The sequence below is a fragment of the Rhamphochromis longiceps genome, linkage group LG7, assembly GCF_057381845.1.
Source record: "Rhamphochromis longiceps isolate RC_006_pf linkage group LG7, R_longiceps_female_GT1.1, whole genome shotgun sequence".
NCBI lineage: Eukaryota > Metazoa > Chordata > Actinopteri > Cichliformes > Cichlidae > Rhamphochromis > Rhamphochromis longiceps.
Window position 1 is genome coordinate 6,955,555 of NC_140563.1, and position 15,430 is coordinate 6,970,984.

General features: G+C 40.4%; 1 protein-coding gene across 1 annotated transcript in view; it reads left to right on the forward strand.

Annotated features, from left to right (window-relative positions):
- The window catches only part of LOC146664633 (leucine-rich repeat-containing protein 4C-like), a 48,390-nt gene extending 44,695 nt beyond the window's left edge, over positions 1–3,695 (forward strand). Inside the window, exon 3 of the mRNA XM_085411835.1 lies at positions 824–3,695. Coding sequence (XP_085267961.1) covers positions 875–2,818 — 1,944 coding nt within the window. The 5' untranslated portion in view covers positions 824–874 and the 3' untranslated portion in view covers positions 2,819–3,695. The remainder of the gene's footprint in view (positions 1–823) is intronic.
- The last annotated feature ends 11,735 nt before the right edge of the window (positions 3,696–15,430 follow it).

Genomic DNA, 15,430 nt, shown 5'->3' on the forward strand with positions numbered 1-15,430 from the left:
GTCTACATTTCAGCTGCTTAATGTTCCTGCCTTAACTCACAGTGCTTTTCCAGTTAACATGAAAAGAGAAAATCTTAACCTTAATCTTTTTAAGGAAGTTGTAAATTTAAACAGAGCTTTTAATTTGTGATTTATAAAAAAAAATAAAGAAAATAAACCCAAATGGAGAGGCCACTGTTGTAGTGTTGAACTCATTGCACGTTCTCTAAATCGATATACACACACATATTATATGTGTGTGTATATATATCTATATATAGATATATATATATAGATATATATATATATATATAGATATATATTTTCACTTGCTTTCATGCTTTTTGTTTGCTGATTTGTGAGTTGTAATCAGAGGTTTCTAGATATCTTGACTCGATTGAAGGACTAGTGGGTGTTGAGCTTATTATTATTTATGCTCCTCCACACTGAAATATAAATCACAACGCAGCAGTCATGGCTGCTTTTTTTCACTTTTTTTCACTCGTTCCCTTCTTCTGCAAACAAACAGCACAGAAATCATTTGTTTTTTCAGGAATTTGGATTATGTGACTGAGATACAAGGACAAGGACAAATTGTTTTTTCAGGAATTTGGATTATGTGACTGAGATACAAGGACATTGTGCCTGAAAACGCATTTCTATATAAGTTCCCAGTTTGTGTGTGGATGTGGTTAATGGATGCCACAAGACAGTATACCTTTTTTAAGGCTATCCTTGTGCTAATAATTCGAAATGGCATGGGATAAACTTTAGTATGCATTAGACTTGTTCACACACTTACCTAATGGGTGTCTTCTCTTTTCTCTTTCTCATTTCATTCCAGTGGGCCAAAATCCTCTTTTAAGAGAGTGAAAGACCAGTCAATGAATTATGAATGTTAAACAAGATGACCTCCTCTCAGCAGCAGCAGATGATGCGAGGTCCTAGGTGGAACCGGGCCTTGTCCGACCCTTTGTTTGTTCTGCTCCTGGCCCTCCAGCTGCTGGTGGTCGCAGGACTGGTTCGCGCTCAGACGTGTCCCTCTGTCTGTTCGTGCAGTAACCAGTTCAGCAAAGTCATCTGCACCCGCAGAGGCTTGCGGGATGTTCCTGATGGCATCTCTACCAACACACGCTACCTGAATCTGCAAGAAAATCTTATTCAAGTCATAAAAGTGGACAGCTTCAAACACCTAAGACATCTAGAGATACTACAGCTGAGCAAAAACCACATACGCAAAATTGAGCTTGGGGCCTTCAATGGACTGGCCAGCCTCAATACCTTGGAGCTATTTGATAACCGCCTCACCACCATCCCAAACGGGGCTTTTGAGTACTTGTCCAAACTAAAAGAGCTTTGGCTAAGGAATAACCCCATAGAGAGCATTACCTCCTATGCTTTCAACAGAGTGCCCTCATTACGAAGGCTGGACCTTGGGGAGCTCAAACGGCTCAACTACATATCTGATGGGGCCTTTGAAGGGCTGAGCAATCTGCGCTACTTAAATCTGGGAATGTGCAATCTGAAGGAAATTCCCAATCTTATTCCCCTAGTGAAGCTGGATGAACTGGAAATGTCAGGAAATCAGCTATCTGTCATCCGGCCTGGTTCATTTAAAGGGCTTATACACTTACAAAAGCTGTGGATGATGCATGCCCAGATCCAGACCATAGAAAGGAATGCTTTTGATGACCTGCAATCACTTGTGGAACTCAATCTGGCCCACAATAACCTTACCCTCTTGCCCCATGATCTATTCACTCCTCTACATCACCTGGAGAGAGTGCACTTACACCACAACCCTTGGAATTGTAACTGTGACATCCTCTGGCTAAGCTGGTGGCTTAAGGAGATGGTACCTGCAAACACCAGCTGCTGTGCCCGCTGCAGTTCACCTCCTCACCATAAGGGACGCTACATTGGTGAGCTGGACCAGAATTACTTTCACTGTTATGCTCCTGTTATTGTGGAGCCTCCCACAGACCTAAATGTAACAGAGGGAAGTGCTGCAGAGTTGAAATGCAGAGCCAGCTCTTTAACCTCAGTGAGCTGGATTACACCCAATGGTTCCATCATGACACACGGTGCATACAAGGTCAGAATCTCTGTGCTGAATGATGGCACACTGAACTTTACCAACGTTACCATGCAGGACACAGGTACATATACGTGCATGGTGAGTAATTCTGCAGGTAACACAACAGCGTCTGCCACACTCAATGTTTCCTCTACGGAAAGCAGTTTCAGCTACTTTACTACAGTGACAGTGGAGACAATAGAAACCCCGCATAATGAAGGCTTCACCACTACTGTCCAACAGAAGGTTGGCCCCACACCCTCTGCTGGTACATGGGAGTCTATCTCACCAACCTCTACAACAACCACCACCGTCCGAACCGCACTCTCCACACGTGCCACAGAGAAGACTTATACAATTCCCGTCACAGAGGTGGGTGGTGAGGGATTGCAGAATGGCTTGGATGAGGTAATGAAGACAACCAAGATCATCATTGGCTGCTTTGTTGCAATCACACTCATGGCAGCTGTCATGCTTATTATCTTCTATAAGATGCGCAAACAACACCACCAGCAGAATCACCATGCACCCACACGCACTATTGAGATCATCAATGTGGACGAGGATTGTGTAACTGGAGGCCCAGGCATGGAGGGCCACCTTACTCTGCCTCCTCTTGAGCACGAGCACCTCAACCACTATAACACCTATAAGACTGCATACAACCATGCCTCCACAATCAATTCTATACACAGCTCAGCGCACGAACCTTTGCTAATCCGGGCCAGCTCAAAAGACAATGTACAAGAGACCCAAATCTAATACTTTTGTGAGACATTTTAAAACTGATGAAATTACTTACAGGCATTATTGACAGAACATTACTGACCTTTGGTTGCGAGGACTGCGGCTGACGCTCGGAATAACAGACTTGTGTTTGGCAAATCAGCGACTAGCAATGTTAATTCAGTGACTTTCGGAATTAGAGTATGTCTACTGTTTCAAAAAGTGTCTTTACAAAGCAGAAGTTATTTATTTAAGAAAAAAATGTTGTGGTTAAATCACGAAAACTGTATTCTGCAATTATTTTTTCAACACTTAATTCATGTGGGTTTTTTTCTTCTTTTTTCCTCGCATATCACAAAATTGGTTTACTAATATACTTTCAACTTCTTTCAAAGATGTGTCAAAAAACATGAAACAAAGTATTGTTCCTTTATTGTTCTTTTTTTGGTATAGCTGCCGATTTTCGATCAGATGACACAGTAACCTCATTTTCCCCATTTATCAAGGAATCCTAGAGCACATTAGTGATTTTCTCAGCTGTGGATTAATTGATGAAATCTTTTGTGACCATCTCTAACTGAGATGAATTAAACACTTGTTCATCATTTTGGAGTGAGTGACAGAACTGTCAGTGATGGAATCTGATCATTATTCACCGTTTAATTATCTGTCACATACATTAGCCACTCTGCGCTGTCATCAATAGGCTGAGGACCTGAAAAGAGGGAAATGCATCCATTTCTGCTACTGTAAAAGTTGAAGCTCACTGCTAGAAGGACAGTTTTGTTAAATTAAATACTGTTGATCTATATGTCTTTGTGTTTCTATTGTATATGTAAAATTTAAAATGATCCCTGATCTCAAATTTGTCTTGACAAATCGCATTATTATAGAAAGCATATAATAAATTGCATTAAGAACCATTGAAATTCTGAAGGTCATGCTACAGAAGCAGCATTAACACGTACTTTAGAAAGAACATAATTATGACTGGAGAGGATGGGAATAATGCTTGTACAGATGTACATGACCTCAAATTCTGGCAAACACCCACTGCCTCAGAATATTTCCAGTGTATCATGGCTTCACCTTTACCTTGCAGTGCTGTGTAGTGTTGCATATGAAGATGATTGCTTTGAAGCCCCATTTTCATGCTGGGACCCCTTACCTCATCTGCAGTACTGCAGGAGTGCTGTCAGAAGTAGACTGATGAGCGGAAGAAAGAGCTTAAACCCTTTATACAGCTGTCTGAGCACATTGCCTGTCATCTTTGTGCCATATTTCCACATGGGCAGTGCCTGGCAGTCCCAGATTCACACCCTGCTCCCGCCAACCACAGAACTTGTCCCTGAGTGGCAAGGCTTAGCTGCAAGAGGCTTATGGGGTGAATGTGTGGGATCGGGCATCAACCAGATGTTTGGGTTGCACCTGACTCTCTCCATCGTTAGTGACAACACAATTTACATTTTAATTGATGTGCCTGTGGGCTTTGGATGGGCACAGCTCTGCTGCCATCCATACCCTGGAAAGCATTTCAAAGTCCCAAATGTAATGAATGGTGCCAAGCACCATAAATGCAGTGGTTATGCAGACATTTGAGATGGCACAGGTTTATTTTTAGCAAGTTAACTGTGGTTTTTATTCAACAGAAAAATTTGCAAAAAAAAAGTTAGGCCACTCAAATTCTTAATTCGGTTTGGGTTTTTTTTTTTTTGTTTTTTACACTTGCAGTAATGCAATCCAGAAAGGAATGCCTTTATTAAAGATGATGTCATGTGCTTTCTGTGGATTCACCATGCATATTATTTAAGTAAAAGCTGGTACTCCACTGAGAATTTGAAACATTGTCCTCTATTAGTTCAAAACATGTCTGGAAAAAAATACATGAAAACAGTCCACTGCTGTGGTCACTTTTAGATGAATGGTGGCAATAGGTGTTTTAAGTTCTGAAAGCTATTCAGAATAATGATTTAAGAAGTGAAAGATTTTCTGTGGGCTTTTCTTCAAAATCATTTACATATTTTACAGAAAATATAGCAAAAAACACAGTTTTCCTGTCAAGATAACAAGCAGCAATGTCTATAGGTCTGCACGTTACACCACCTGTTTCACAAACACATGGGCTACCACAGGTAACAATCAAACAAAAAGATCCCACTGTCTACTATACAAGTTTGTATACTATACAAGCCTCATTCAAAACTTCCACAAAGCCAAGCAAAATAAACCAATTTTTACAGAAGTTTTAAAAGAATTCACTCTCATTCAAGTGGTTATGTGTCACTATGAATAAAGGCAAATTAACAAAACGGCTTTAACCGGACATAAGTGCAAACCTTTTACAGCCAATACAGATTTTAGCTTAAATTGAAAAAAAGAATAAAATGCTGCACCCCTTAGCTTAATGCATAGAGTATGGAGATTAAATGAGATACAGTGTTAGTTTGCCTCAGAACAATATGATCTATGCTTGATTCACACCGAGTTTTTATTACCTGGGATACCTGATATATGTATTACAGTTGCACAGATTATATATTTTAATTAATTCATAATCTGTAGTGTAAAAAAACACACACACACACACACTCCAGCACTCCACACAAACTCACACACACCCTATAATGCAGAGTATATTTAAGAATATTAATTCTATTAAAGTCATTTTATTTTCACAGCTTTTTTTCTCTGCCAGATAAGGAATTATGGAGGTTTAAGATGCGCGCCATTTGAGATGCAAGTGGTTATTGCATGTAGTGTTTCAAGGTGTTTTGATAACCAAGACGTTCTGAATGACGTTCTGAAATCAGAAGTTCTGATGTGCTGTGTACAGCACAGACGTGGGGAATACTGTAGATTCCTAAATAAAATGAGGTCACCGGGTAATATTAGTCCAGATTTAATGAATGATTCCCCTTAATTTTTTTTCAACAACTGGACAGGATTCACCCCATAATTGCCCTTATGTGGAGACTGGCACATTTGTAAACCATATTGTGCGTGTGTGTGTGTGTGTGTGTGTGTGTGTGTGTGTGTGTGTGTCATTCTCTGTTTCAGTTCATACTGGCAGGCAGGGGATCACGATTCTCCTCAGTTTATGTTGAGAGTGTAACCATCTTTCCCTTCTGCCTTTAGTTGGAGGTAAACTGTCTGAAAATTTCAATGGTAACTTTGTTGCATTTTAGTCAAGCTGTCTCATGTGTGTAAGATATCTAAAATATTTTTGTCAATATTCCTTTTTTTCACATCCTTTTCTTTTTCTGAGAAGGAATGCTGTTCTAGTGGTAGATTTATATAAAATACATTTTGAGAATAAAATATAACAAAAACAAAAATTTTTAAATTTTGATTTTACATGTGCCAACAATCTGTTCAAAAACTGAAAAAAAAAAAAAGATAAATATGTTGTAAAAGAATAAGAGATCGATTTTCATGTAAGCATTCTTTCATGACCTTTAAAAGATACGGAGATCGATTATAGAGACCAGTTTGTAGTTCATACACAAAATATGGTTCAAATAAACTATTGTTGTTTTTCTGTATTGTCTGATCCTTGTTTTCAACCTCTGAATTTATTACAGATATCATAGTTGATGTGAATATTTACCTTTTTTCGTCATCAGGAAAAAAAAATTATGCATACATAGTTGTCCAGGAAAAACTCACAGGGCTAAATATACAAAATCATATATAAAATTTCTCACATCCTGTCAGTAATGTCTGAGGGAAAAAAGGAATTTCAAAGACAAAGCAAACAAACTTTTGGTAAATATCAGTGTTCTTTAGTCCTAGTTAGTTCTCAGCCATGGTACTAGCTTGCATGCTACATAAACAGGATTGATAATTAAATTTATATAATTTATTTGGCACTGGATTACTTAGTAGCTTAACATTACAAACTAAACAAATGGAGAACTAATAAAACCATATTAGTGAAAAAATATCTTATCTAAAGCAAAGCACAAGGCAAACACGATGATTGTATTTTTCTAATTTAATTCTCCATTATCTGCATCCACGGGACATTGTTCCAGTTGATAATCAGCCAAGTAAAGTCAGATTCTGAATCTTGATATGACTGATGGAAAGTCATATGAGGAAGTGAAAACTAATAGTCATAAATTGTTAACAAATGAAATAGCTACAACATCAAGCTGGGGCTTTCGAGCAGTTTTGCTGAGAACAAGAACATCCAATGTTATTTAAAAAATAAAAAAATAAAAAAAATAAATAAATGCATCAGACTCTTGCTTGCTATTTTTGGATAGATGAAGATGCCGCTGATTGATTACAGTGAAGGACCTGGGCTAGATTCAACCCCAAACTTCCATGGTAAGGATCAGGCCCAACTGAAATGTGTGGCCGTAAAAACAAACGATAACTTAGAGGAATGTTTTTTGATTCTAAGATATAAATAGCACAATAGATTCCAGCCAGGTATGAGTAAAGGAACCACAAATTGGCAGTCAAAAAAGCAGACAAAAAAATGGAAGATTCACAATAATTGAAGAATTTACATAATGCAGTAATGGCATAATGTCATTAAAAATATTTGCTATTTGCACCCAAGACTTCCAACTTAATAGAAAAATGAAAACGTCTGTGTCCTGTGGAAGTCCAAATCTATTTAAATTAATATATGAGAAATAAGCAACTAAACTGCATGAAAACTATCAATCTGAACCTTTAAAATAAATCTGTAATCATAATTGGAAACTGCTAAATGGAATTGTTCCAAAACATGTTTTTACCCCAAAGTGAAAATGTGGTTGTTGCATTATTCTCAAAAATAACATATTTCAATTTATTTACTTTTTATTTATGAGTCTGCTTTTCACGGATGATGTGGTTCTGTTGGCTTCATCGGGTGAAGGCCTCCAGCTCGCACTGGAACGGCCGAGTGTGAAGCAGCAGGAATGAGGATCAGCACCTCCAAAGCTGAGGCCATGGTTCTCAGCCGGAAAAGGGTGGAGTGCACACTCTGGGTCGGGGATGAGTTCCTGCCCCAAGTGGAGGAGTTCAAGTATCTCGGGGTCTTGTTCGCGAATGATGGGAGAAGGGAGCCGGAGATCGACAGACGGATTGGTGCGGTGGCTGCAGGGATGCGGACGCTGCACCGGTCCGTCGTGGTGAAGAGGGAGCTGAGTGTAAAAGCGAAGCTCTCAATTTACCGGTTGAGCTACGTCCCTACCCTCACCTATGGCCACGAGCTGTGGGTAGTGACCGAAAGAACGAGATCGCGGCTACAAGCAGCGGAAATGAGCTTCTGGCTGGCCTCTCCCTTAGAGATATAAGTTCGGCCATCCGGGAGGGGCTCAGAGTAGAGCCGCTGCTACTCCACATCGAAAGGAGCCAGCTGAGGTGGTTCGGGCATCTGACAAGGATGCCTCCTGGGGTTGGTGTTCCGGGCATGTCCCACCGGGAGGAGGCCCCGGGGCAGACCCAGGACACGCTGGAGAGATTATATCTCTCGGCTGGCCTGGGAACGCCTTGGTGTTCCCCCAGATAAGCTGGAGGAGGTGGCTGGGGAGAGGGAGGTCTGGGCTTCTCTGCTTAGGCTGCTGCCCCCACGATCCGGCCCCGGATGAAGATGGATGGATGGATACTTTTTATTTATTTTAAAGGTTGAATATACAACCTTTCCACTTCTGTGGAACTTTCTTATTAATCAGTCTTCTTCTTGAGGAACCATTTCAATTGTAGTGCCAAGTGATCTTCTCTGGAAAGTGTGTGATACATTGGTTTTCATAATGGTTGCCTATTGAAAACATAACCCAGGGCCTTTTCCACTGGCTCCTTACTAATGCACCATTAAACTCCTCTTTTTCTTATTTATTCTGTTCCTAAGGCTCAGATGAATTAATGGATGCTTTCTGACAGTGCATTGCTTGGTATGTTACTGGCATTTTTTTGTTTGTTTTGTTTTGTTTTTTTTATAATGTAATATGTCAGCATTCATATAAAACTGTGAAGAAAAATATGTCACTACAAGAAATGTTTAAAGAGGACCTATTATGCTCATTTTCAGCTCAGTATTTATGTTCTTGGACTCTACACAAGTAGTTGTTCATGATTCACAGCATAAAAAAATAATAATAATGACAATATTTTATTCTGGATCCTGATGCAGTCCCTGGGTGTTTCCACAATTCAAAACAAGCTGCTTCATTTTCTGTGTCTTTAAGATCCCCCAAAGCTTAGCACCACCCAACTCCTCTTGCCAGTATGGAAATTGCCATGACAAATAAACTGGCATTTTCTCCAGTCATTCCCTTTATGTTTGTGTACAAATGTTATCCAGATGGGACATTTCTGTTCACTAAATATTACAGTCATTACATGATAACTGAGAGACACACTGGTGGCTTTAGTGTTTTAGTCACAATGTCTGTATATGTGAGACATGTTATGCTACAGACTTTTCTAGACTGTAGCACATACATTTTATAAGATGAACTACTAATCAGTAACAAAGTGTCCATATATTTGTTGTTGGGGTGTTCTCTATATAAACCTGAAGTCTCTATAGAACAGCTGAATATGCAGAAGGACAAAAAACATTGTTCACTTTCAGGTCACAAGCCATCCCAGTTACTATGTTATTGTACCACATGCATGTATATGCGCATCAGTTTTTAATATTAATAGGACATTGGAATATTCAGGCATTAACTAACACACTAACTTTTATTTGTTACAGATTCAACAGAGAGAAGTTGCTTGCAGTGTGCAAATTGCTGCGAAAAAGAAGCTAATTTCAGTTAATTTCTGCTCTGTTTCATGAAACCAGTGTTGCTGAGGAACAATAAGTGAGGCTTGTCTCTAAACACACAGCATGAGGACTAAATGAAGAGTTTTATGACACAGCCAAAGTTTTAGCACTGAAATAACTTGCCAATTACAAACACGTTCTGACAACATCTCTCTCCTGAAAATAAATTCTCCTTGTACCGACTGTCACAACCGCAGCAGGGATAATCTGTGCTTTTTTCAACATTAGTTTTTGCAATTTGCAGTAAATTGTGTTCCACTGATTTTGTAATTCACATTTGTGTGACTCATCTCAATATTCTTCTGCTGAAAGTTCTACTGAAATATATATAGCATAAGGCCAACTGTAAAAATACTCCTGTTCACAACTGTCAGTCACAAACTGACACTGAGCCTCTTTAATAAATCCAGTAATTTTTTTTCTTATGTCAAGAGAAGGTTTTCGGCTGCTGACATTAGTAAAACTGGCCCTAAAAGTTCCTTCTTTTTTATCAAATTCTGTTAAGAAATATACTCTTTTTTTTTTTTTTTTTGCCTGTCCCATTTGGTTCTTTAGCCATCAGAATTGTTGTCTGAAGACCAACAAGGATACCCAATGGATTTACTTTGCCAAATGGATCATCGTGGCATTGCCGTATTGGTCCATTTGGTCGATTTTTGTTTTTATTATTTATTATTTTTTATTTTCAGATGTTACAGACGGGACAGACATGAGTGAGGGATAGGAAAGGGAGAAAGAAAGAGGAAGGAAAGGAAAAACAGAAAGGGAGAGGGACAGTGAGAAAGGGGGGGAGAAAAAAAATAAAAATCTCCTGGATCACCTGTTGAGAGAAGAATAGAAAACAAGCAAATAAAAAAAACAAAGCAACATACTAAACGCAACACCATCGCATTAATCTAGCTAAGTGTAAACAGCAGTAAATACTAAATATTCAATGTTGTTGTGCAGCACGCAGGACAGATGTGCTTCGGAGTAGCAGTCAAGAAAGGTGTAATTTGGGTCTACGAGCAGTGAACACCCGTGTGCATACCTGTGTGGATCAGCGCGCTTGTATTCCAAAGGTTTCTCCATGTAACAATCTGCTAGGGAGTGTGGGGGGGCCACAGCCCCGTCCTCCGGGGTGTGAAGCGGGTATGGAGGAGATCAAAACTCCAGACATCCAGAGGCCCCCAGAACACAAGAGACCATGGAAGACCAACAGAGGGGCAGCCGCGCCACTGTTCCAGTAAGAGCTGAGGAGAGTCCCAGATGAGGGTTCACTCAGCAGCCGCGGAGCAGAAGCCAGGGGGAGTTGCAGTGACGCGCCCATGAGCTCCGCCGGCCCCCAGCTGTGCCTGAGTGACCGAGCCCCAGGCCGAGAGGCCGGGGGCACCCCACCTCCGAAGGGGCCCAAGCGAGCCCCAGGCTCCAGGCCCCGATAAGCGGCCGCCAAGGAGTGAGCCGGTGTGTACCTGGACGCCCACCCCCAGACACAAAGAACCACCAACGCACCGACACCTGAGGGAGTCCGCCACTGGCAGGGGAAGTGGTGGTGGGCGGAGATAGGCCTCCAAACCTTGGAGGGCCTGAGGTGTCCCCAGAGAGGTGGCGTCTGATACCCAACCTGACATATAGACACAGACATACAGGCACACACAGACACAAACATCCATCCCCCCCCCCCCCCCCCCCCCCATGCTCTCATATGCACTCACTCCACACTCAACCAACGTGGAGACAGACATAAAGAGACGCTGTACACACGATCACACTCCCCAAGCGTACTCTACAAACCGGGTCTAGGTACCCTTGCCCCTGGAGGGGGGAACTGCACCCAGACCCAGGTGGTGTTACCCTTTTCCCTGCGGTGGGGAGAGGCAGACCACCCCGACTCCGTAGCAGCAGGGAGGCCCCACACCCCAGACCGCAGTCGGACGGCCAACTCCTCCTACTAGCCCTCCCGCTCCAGCAGGCCGCAGAGAACGGGGGTGGGAGAAGACTCCAAACCTCACTCCACCCGCTCATTGTAGTGTTGATGCATGTGTGTTCTAAGGTGCAATCCAGTAATCCAGTAATTTTTTTTCTTATGTCAAGAGAAGGTTTTCGGCTGCTGACATTAGTAAAACTGGCCCTAAAAGTTCCTTCTTTTTTATCAAATTCTGTTAAGAAATATACTCTAAAACACTTCTTCAGTAAAGACTCAGAGAAGAGAAACACACAGAACTTCTTGCTAGCAAGGGCAGCCTCCAGACTGAGACTCGCACTAAGAAACTGCCCTGGTCTTTATTTATACTTCAGTGAGTGTTTGTTCCTTACATTGGAATGTGTGTGTGTGTGTGTGTGTGTGTGTGTGTGTGTGTGTGTGTGTGTGTGTGTGTGTGTGTGTGTGTTCAGTCAGAGTGTGGCCCCATAACCGACTTCCCTTAACCTGCTGGTCTGGAAAATCCAACAGTTCATCTATATGTAAAAACGCACTTAAACTAAAACTGACATAGCTACGTTAATCCTACCGTAAAACAATAAGACAAGGTACGACCTCTCTCATGCTCCTAGGATGTGGGGGTGAACACCCTAGAATGTTACAGACCTCCTAGGATGAGACATTCTTTCAATATGCCACCAACTATATACTTCTACACACAAATGATTACATGCAGCATTCTACCATATGCAAACTTACTGTATATCATTAAAAGATTATACTGACTACTAAGTACAATTTTCTTATTAACAAATTCCATCATTTGTAATGAAGAAAAAATTTTCACAGACTCTTCTCGTTTATGTGTCCTCTGTAAAACAATGGGGTTAGAACACATCGTGGCAAAGTAATATGCACATTTTGTAGTCCATCTTCTGTCGCTGATTGTAATGTAATGACTGTAGTTTCAGCAGGGTGGACAGCTGGCGTCACATTGTTAAGGAGAGACAAATGTAATGCTGTTCCAATTCTGAGCGCATGGTCCTTCTAAAGTCCTTAGCAATACTCCTACCCACTCTTCATTGACCTCGATGAGGCCAGGAATAGGAGATAGGAGGTACTTTTTTGAATGCGCCCTAGGTTTGGCCTGTTTACCAGGTTATCTGGGGGAACCTGCACGACACAGCTGGTCTTCTTTTACTGACATTGACAAAGAAGATGATAATTAGGTGTGCACAGCTGAAGAACGTGAAATCCAAAGCTTCACCCAAATGGGAGAAAAGTGCATGGAGGATAATTGACTTGGAGGAAAGAGAGAAACTAAAGCAAACCGACAGCCATTATGGCAAAATTATTTCAGGAGAGGGGGTTTACTATGCTTCATCTAACTAACAATGCAGTAAACCAACTGCCCAGTTGCATATACAGTACAGCAAACACAGGTGACCTGCCATGTGACCAGCCAAACTCATTCTCTCTGCCTTTCTCTCTTTTTTCTCTTAAAACCATATATATGCATTAACCACAGATGGAATAATGGTAAAGCTTCTTTCTGTGTGGGTGATCACAGGAGGTGGTGTTGCCTGATGCAGTATTCTCCGTCTGTGTTCCCGTGGAAACTGTGATAGTAGGATGCACTGAATGACTGACCCTCTTTAGCATGTCAAAAGATAGCTATGCACAATAATCACAAGTCACAATCATTTTTACATGAGTAGGTTTTCTTGGTATACATGATATGATCAGCTGACCCGCTCCTCTTTGTGGATTTGCACAAATGAATTCAAGATGTCGGCAGATTTTTCACATGTTTTTTGGCTGATACCATCCTCTACACTGCCACAATACTGTATACTGTCTTTATATTAGACTGTATACAGTTGGTATAAAGGTGTGACAAGCTAACCTTTGCATCCCATACAAACTACAAAGTATTTTCTGGTAATATTTGAATAACACAAAGTTAGTATACCTTAGTTTGTTTTTGCAGGAATATCTAATATATGATTAAAATTATGACATCACATCACATTTAAGGTTTACATTTTTTAAAGTTTATCAGGCATCACTGAGCATCCTTACCTTTAAATCTAACTTCTCTTCTCAACATGTCCTGTCTTTTCTTACATTTTTAACTGAGTGAATTTATCTCACACTCTTTTCTCTCCCTGTGAAATACAGCATCTGAACCTTTAGCTAACAACACACTATGTGACAAACTGCACACAGACAGTTTGTGTGTTTGCTGATGTTTGTTGAGCTGCTAGAAACATTGAATTTGAAATTACCTGCCACTTAAAATAACCAGAAAAACCCAAAACAAAACATTGCTCTCTTCATGCTTCCTCTTCTTCTGTCACGCTACCTAGATTCTGAATTACTGCAACTACAACTTGCGGACACCTGCACTTCTTCAGCTTAATTTAACCCTAGATTATAAACGATACATGAACCTAAAGTAATGAGTCTGTTCTCAAAATGAAAGGCGTAGAAGCTACAGAAATGTGTTTTAAAATGTAGGGAGTAAAATTAAAAAGTTGTTGGTCATCTATATCACACTTAAAGTCAATTGATAATTGTATTATTATTATGTGATTGAACGTTTGCAGCTAGCTCCTTTATTCTGTCATATACATTACATACAATATAAAAATTAAATAAATAATTAATAACATGCTTTTCTGTTATACATTTTGTAGTTTTTTTGGGGGGGAAAGCAATTTGCTATTGGTTGTATGGTATTATAGCAAGTGGTTATGTTTTGCATTACTGACCAACTCACTGACTTGTCTGCTTACAGCCCTCAGGGGCAACTATCAGTTTTGGGCATGTTTGTCACCAGTGTCAAGCTTTTATGAAAAATAATTGAACTTTTTCTTTTATTCTTCACATTTACTGATGATACTGTACCTTCATCTTTTAGTTACATGCATACACCTTGGTTATTGGAAATGCCTAATCAGACAATCACATGGCAGCAACTATATTTACATGACAACATTATCGCCACCCGCTACACTTCAAACATCAGAATGGAGAAAGTCATTTAAGTAACTTAGAATGTGGCATAGTGTTTGTTGCCAGACGGGCTAACAGATCTTCTGGGATTTTTGTGCACAACCATTTCTAGGGTTTTATAGAGAATGTCCTGAAAAAGATGATCTATCCAATGAGTGTCAGTTGTCTAGGTGAAAAACACCTTGCTAATGTCAGTGGTCAGAGGAGAATGACCAGATAGCTTTGAGCTAATAGGGAGTAACCTAAAATAATTACCAGCCAAGGTATGCAGAAGAGCTTCTCTGGTCGCTATGGTAGAGCGTAAACATTTCTTTCAAAATAAGACACACAACTACAACATGGGAAAAGACCCAGGGAAACCGGAGCTTCAACTCTCGTGGCCTGGTACCAAATGACTCGATTGGGGACCGCTGCAATAGAGCAGCAGCTTTGGGATGTCCCAGAACAGGACATTTAAATAAAATCTGCAGGAACTGTGTGATGCTATCACAACAGTATGGACCAACATCTCTAAAAATCTTTCCAGCGCCTTGGTAGTTAAAATAAATAAATTCAAGGATGTGGAAAGAGAAAATGAAAAGTAGTTTTCAATGTGAGGTGTAATGAAACAGCCTTGTGCTGTCAGCCATTTAATTTTATTCCACTAAGCTAACATACCCAACATACTAATAGAGAAAGGAGCCCTGTAGGCCATCTGCTTCGAAAACACATTGCTGCCTTGCTTGTCAAACCACAATCATTTTTGGCCAGGGACAGAATGTTCCTCTTGCAAGACTATTTGCTGGGTAAGTAAAGCAATGCATTAAAGTAACAGGTAGTTACCATATAATAGTAGTTAATACGAGTGACTGCATAATACTGCTTTAACACTTCTGGCTACCTGAATTGGTGGAGCTTATGAAAATCGTACTTTTACCTTAGTTTTGATCTCTGCTATTGCTGAGAAAAACATCTGGCC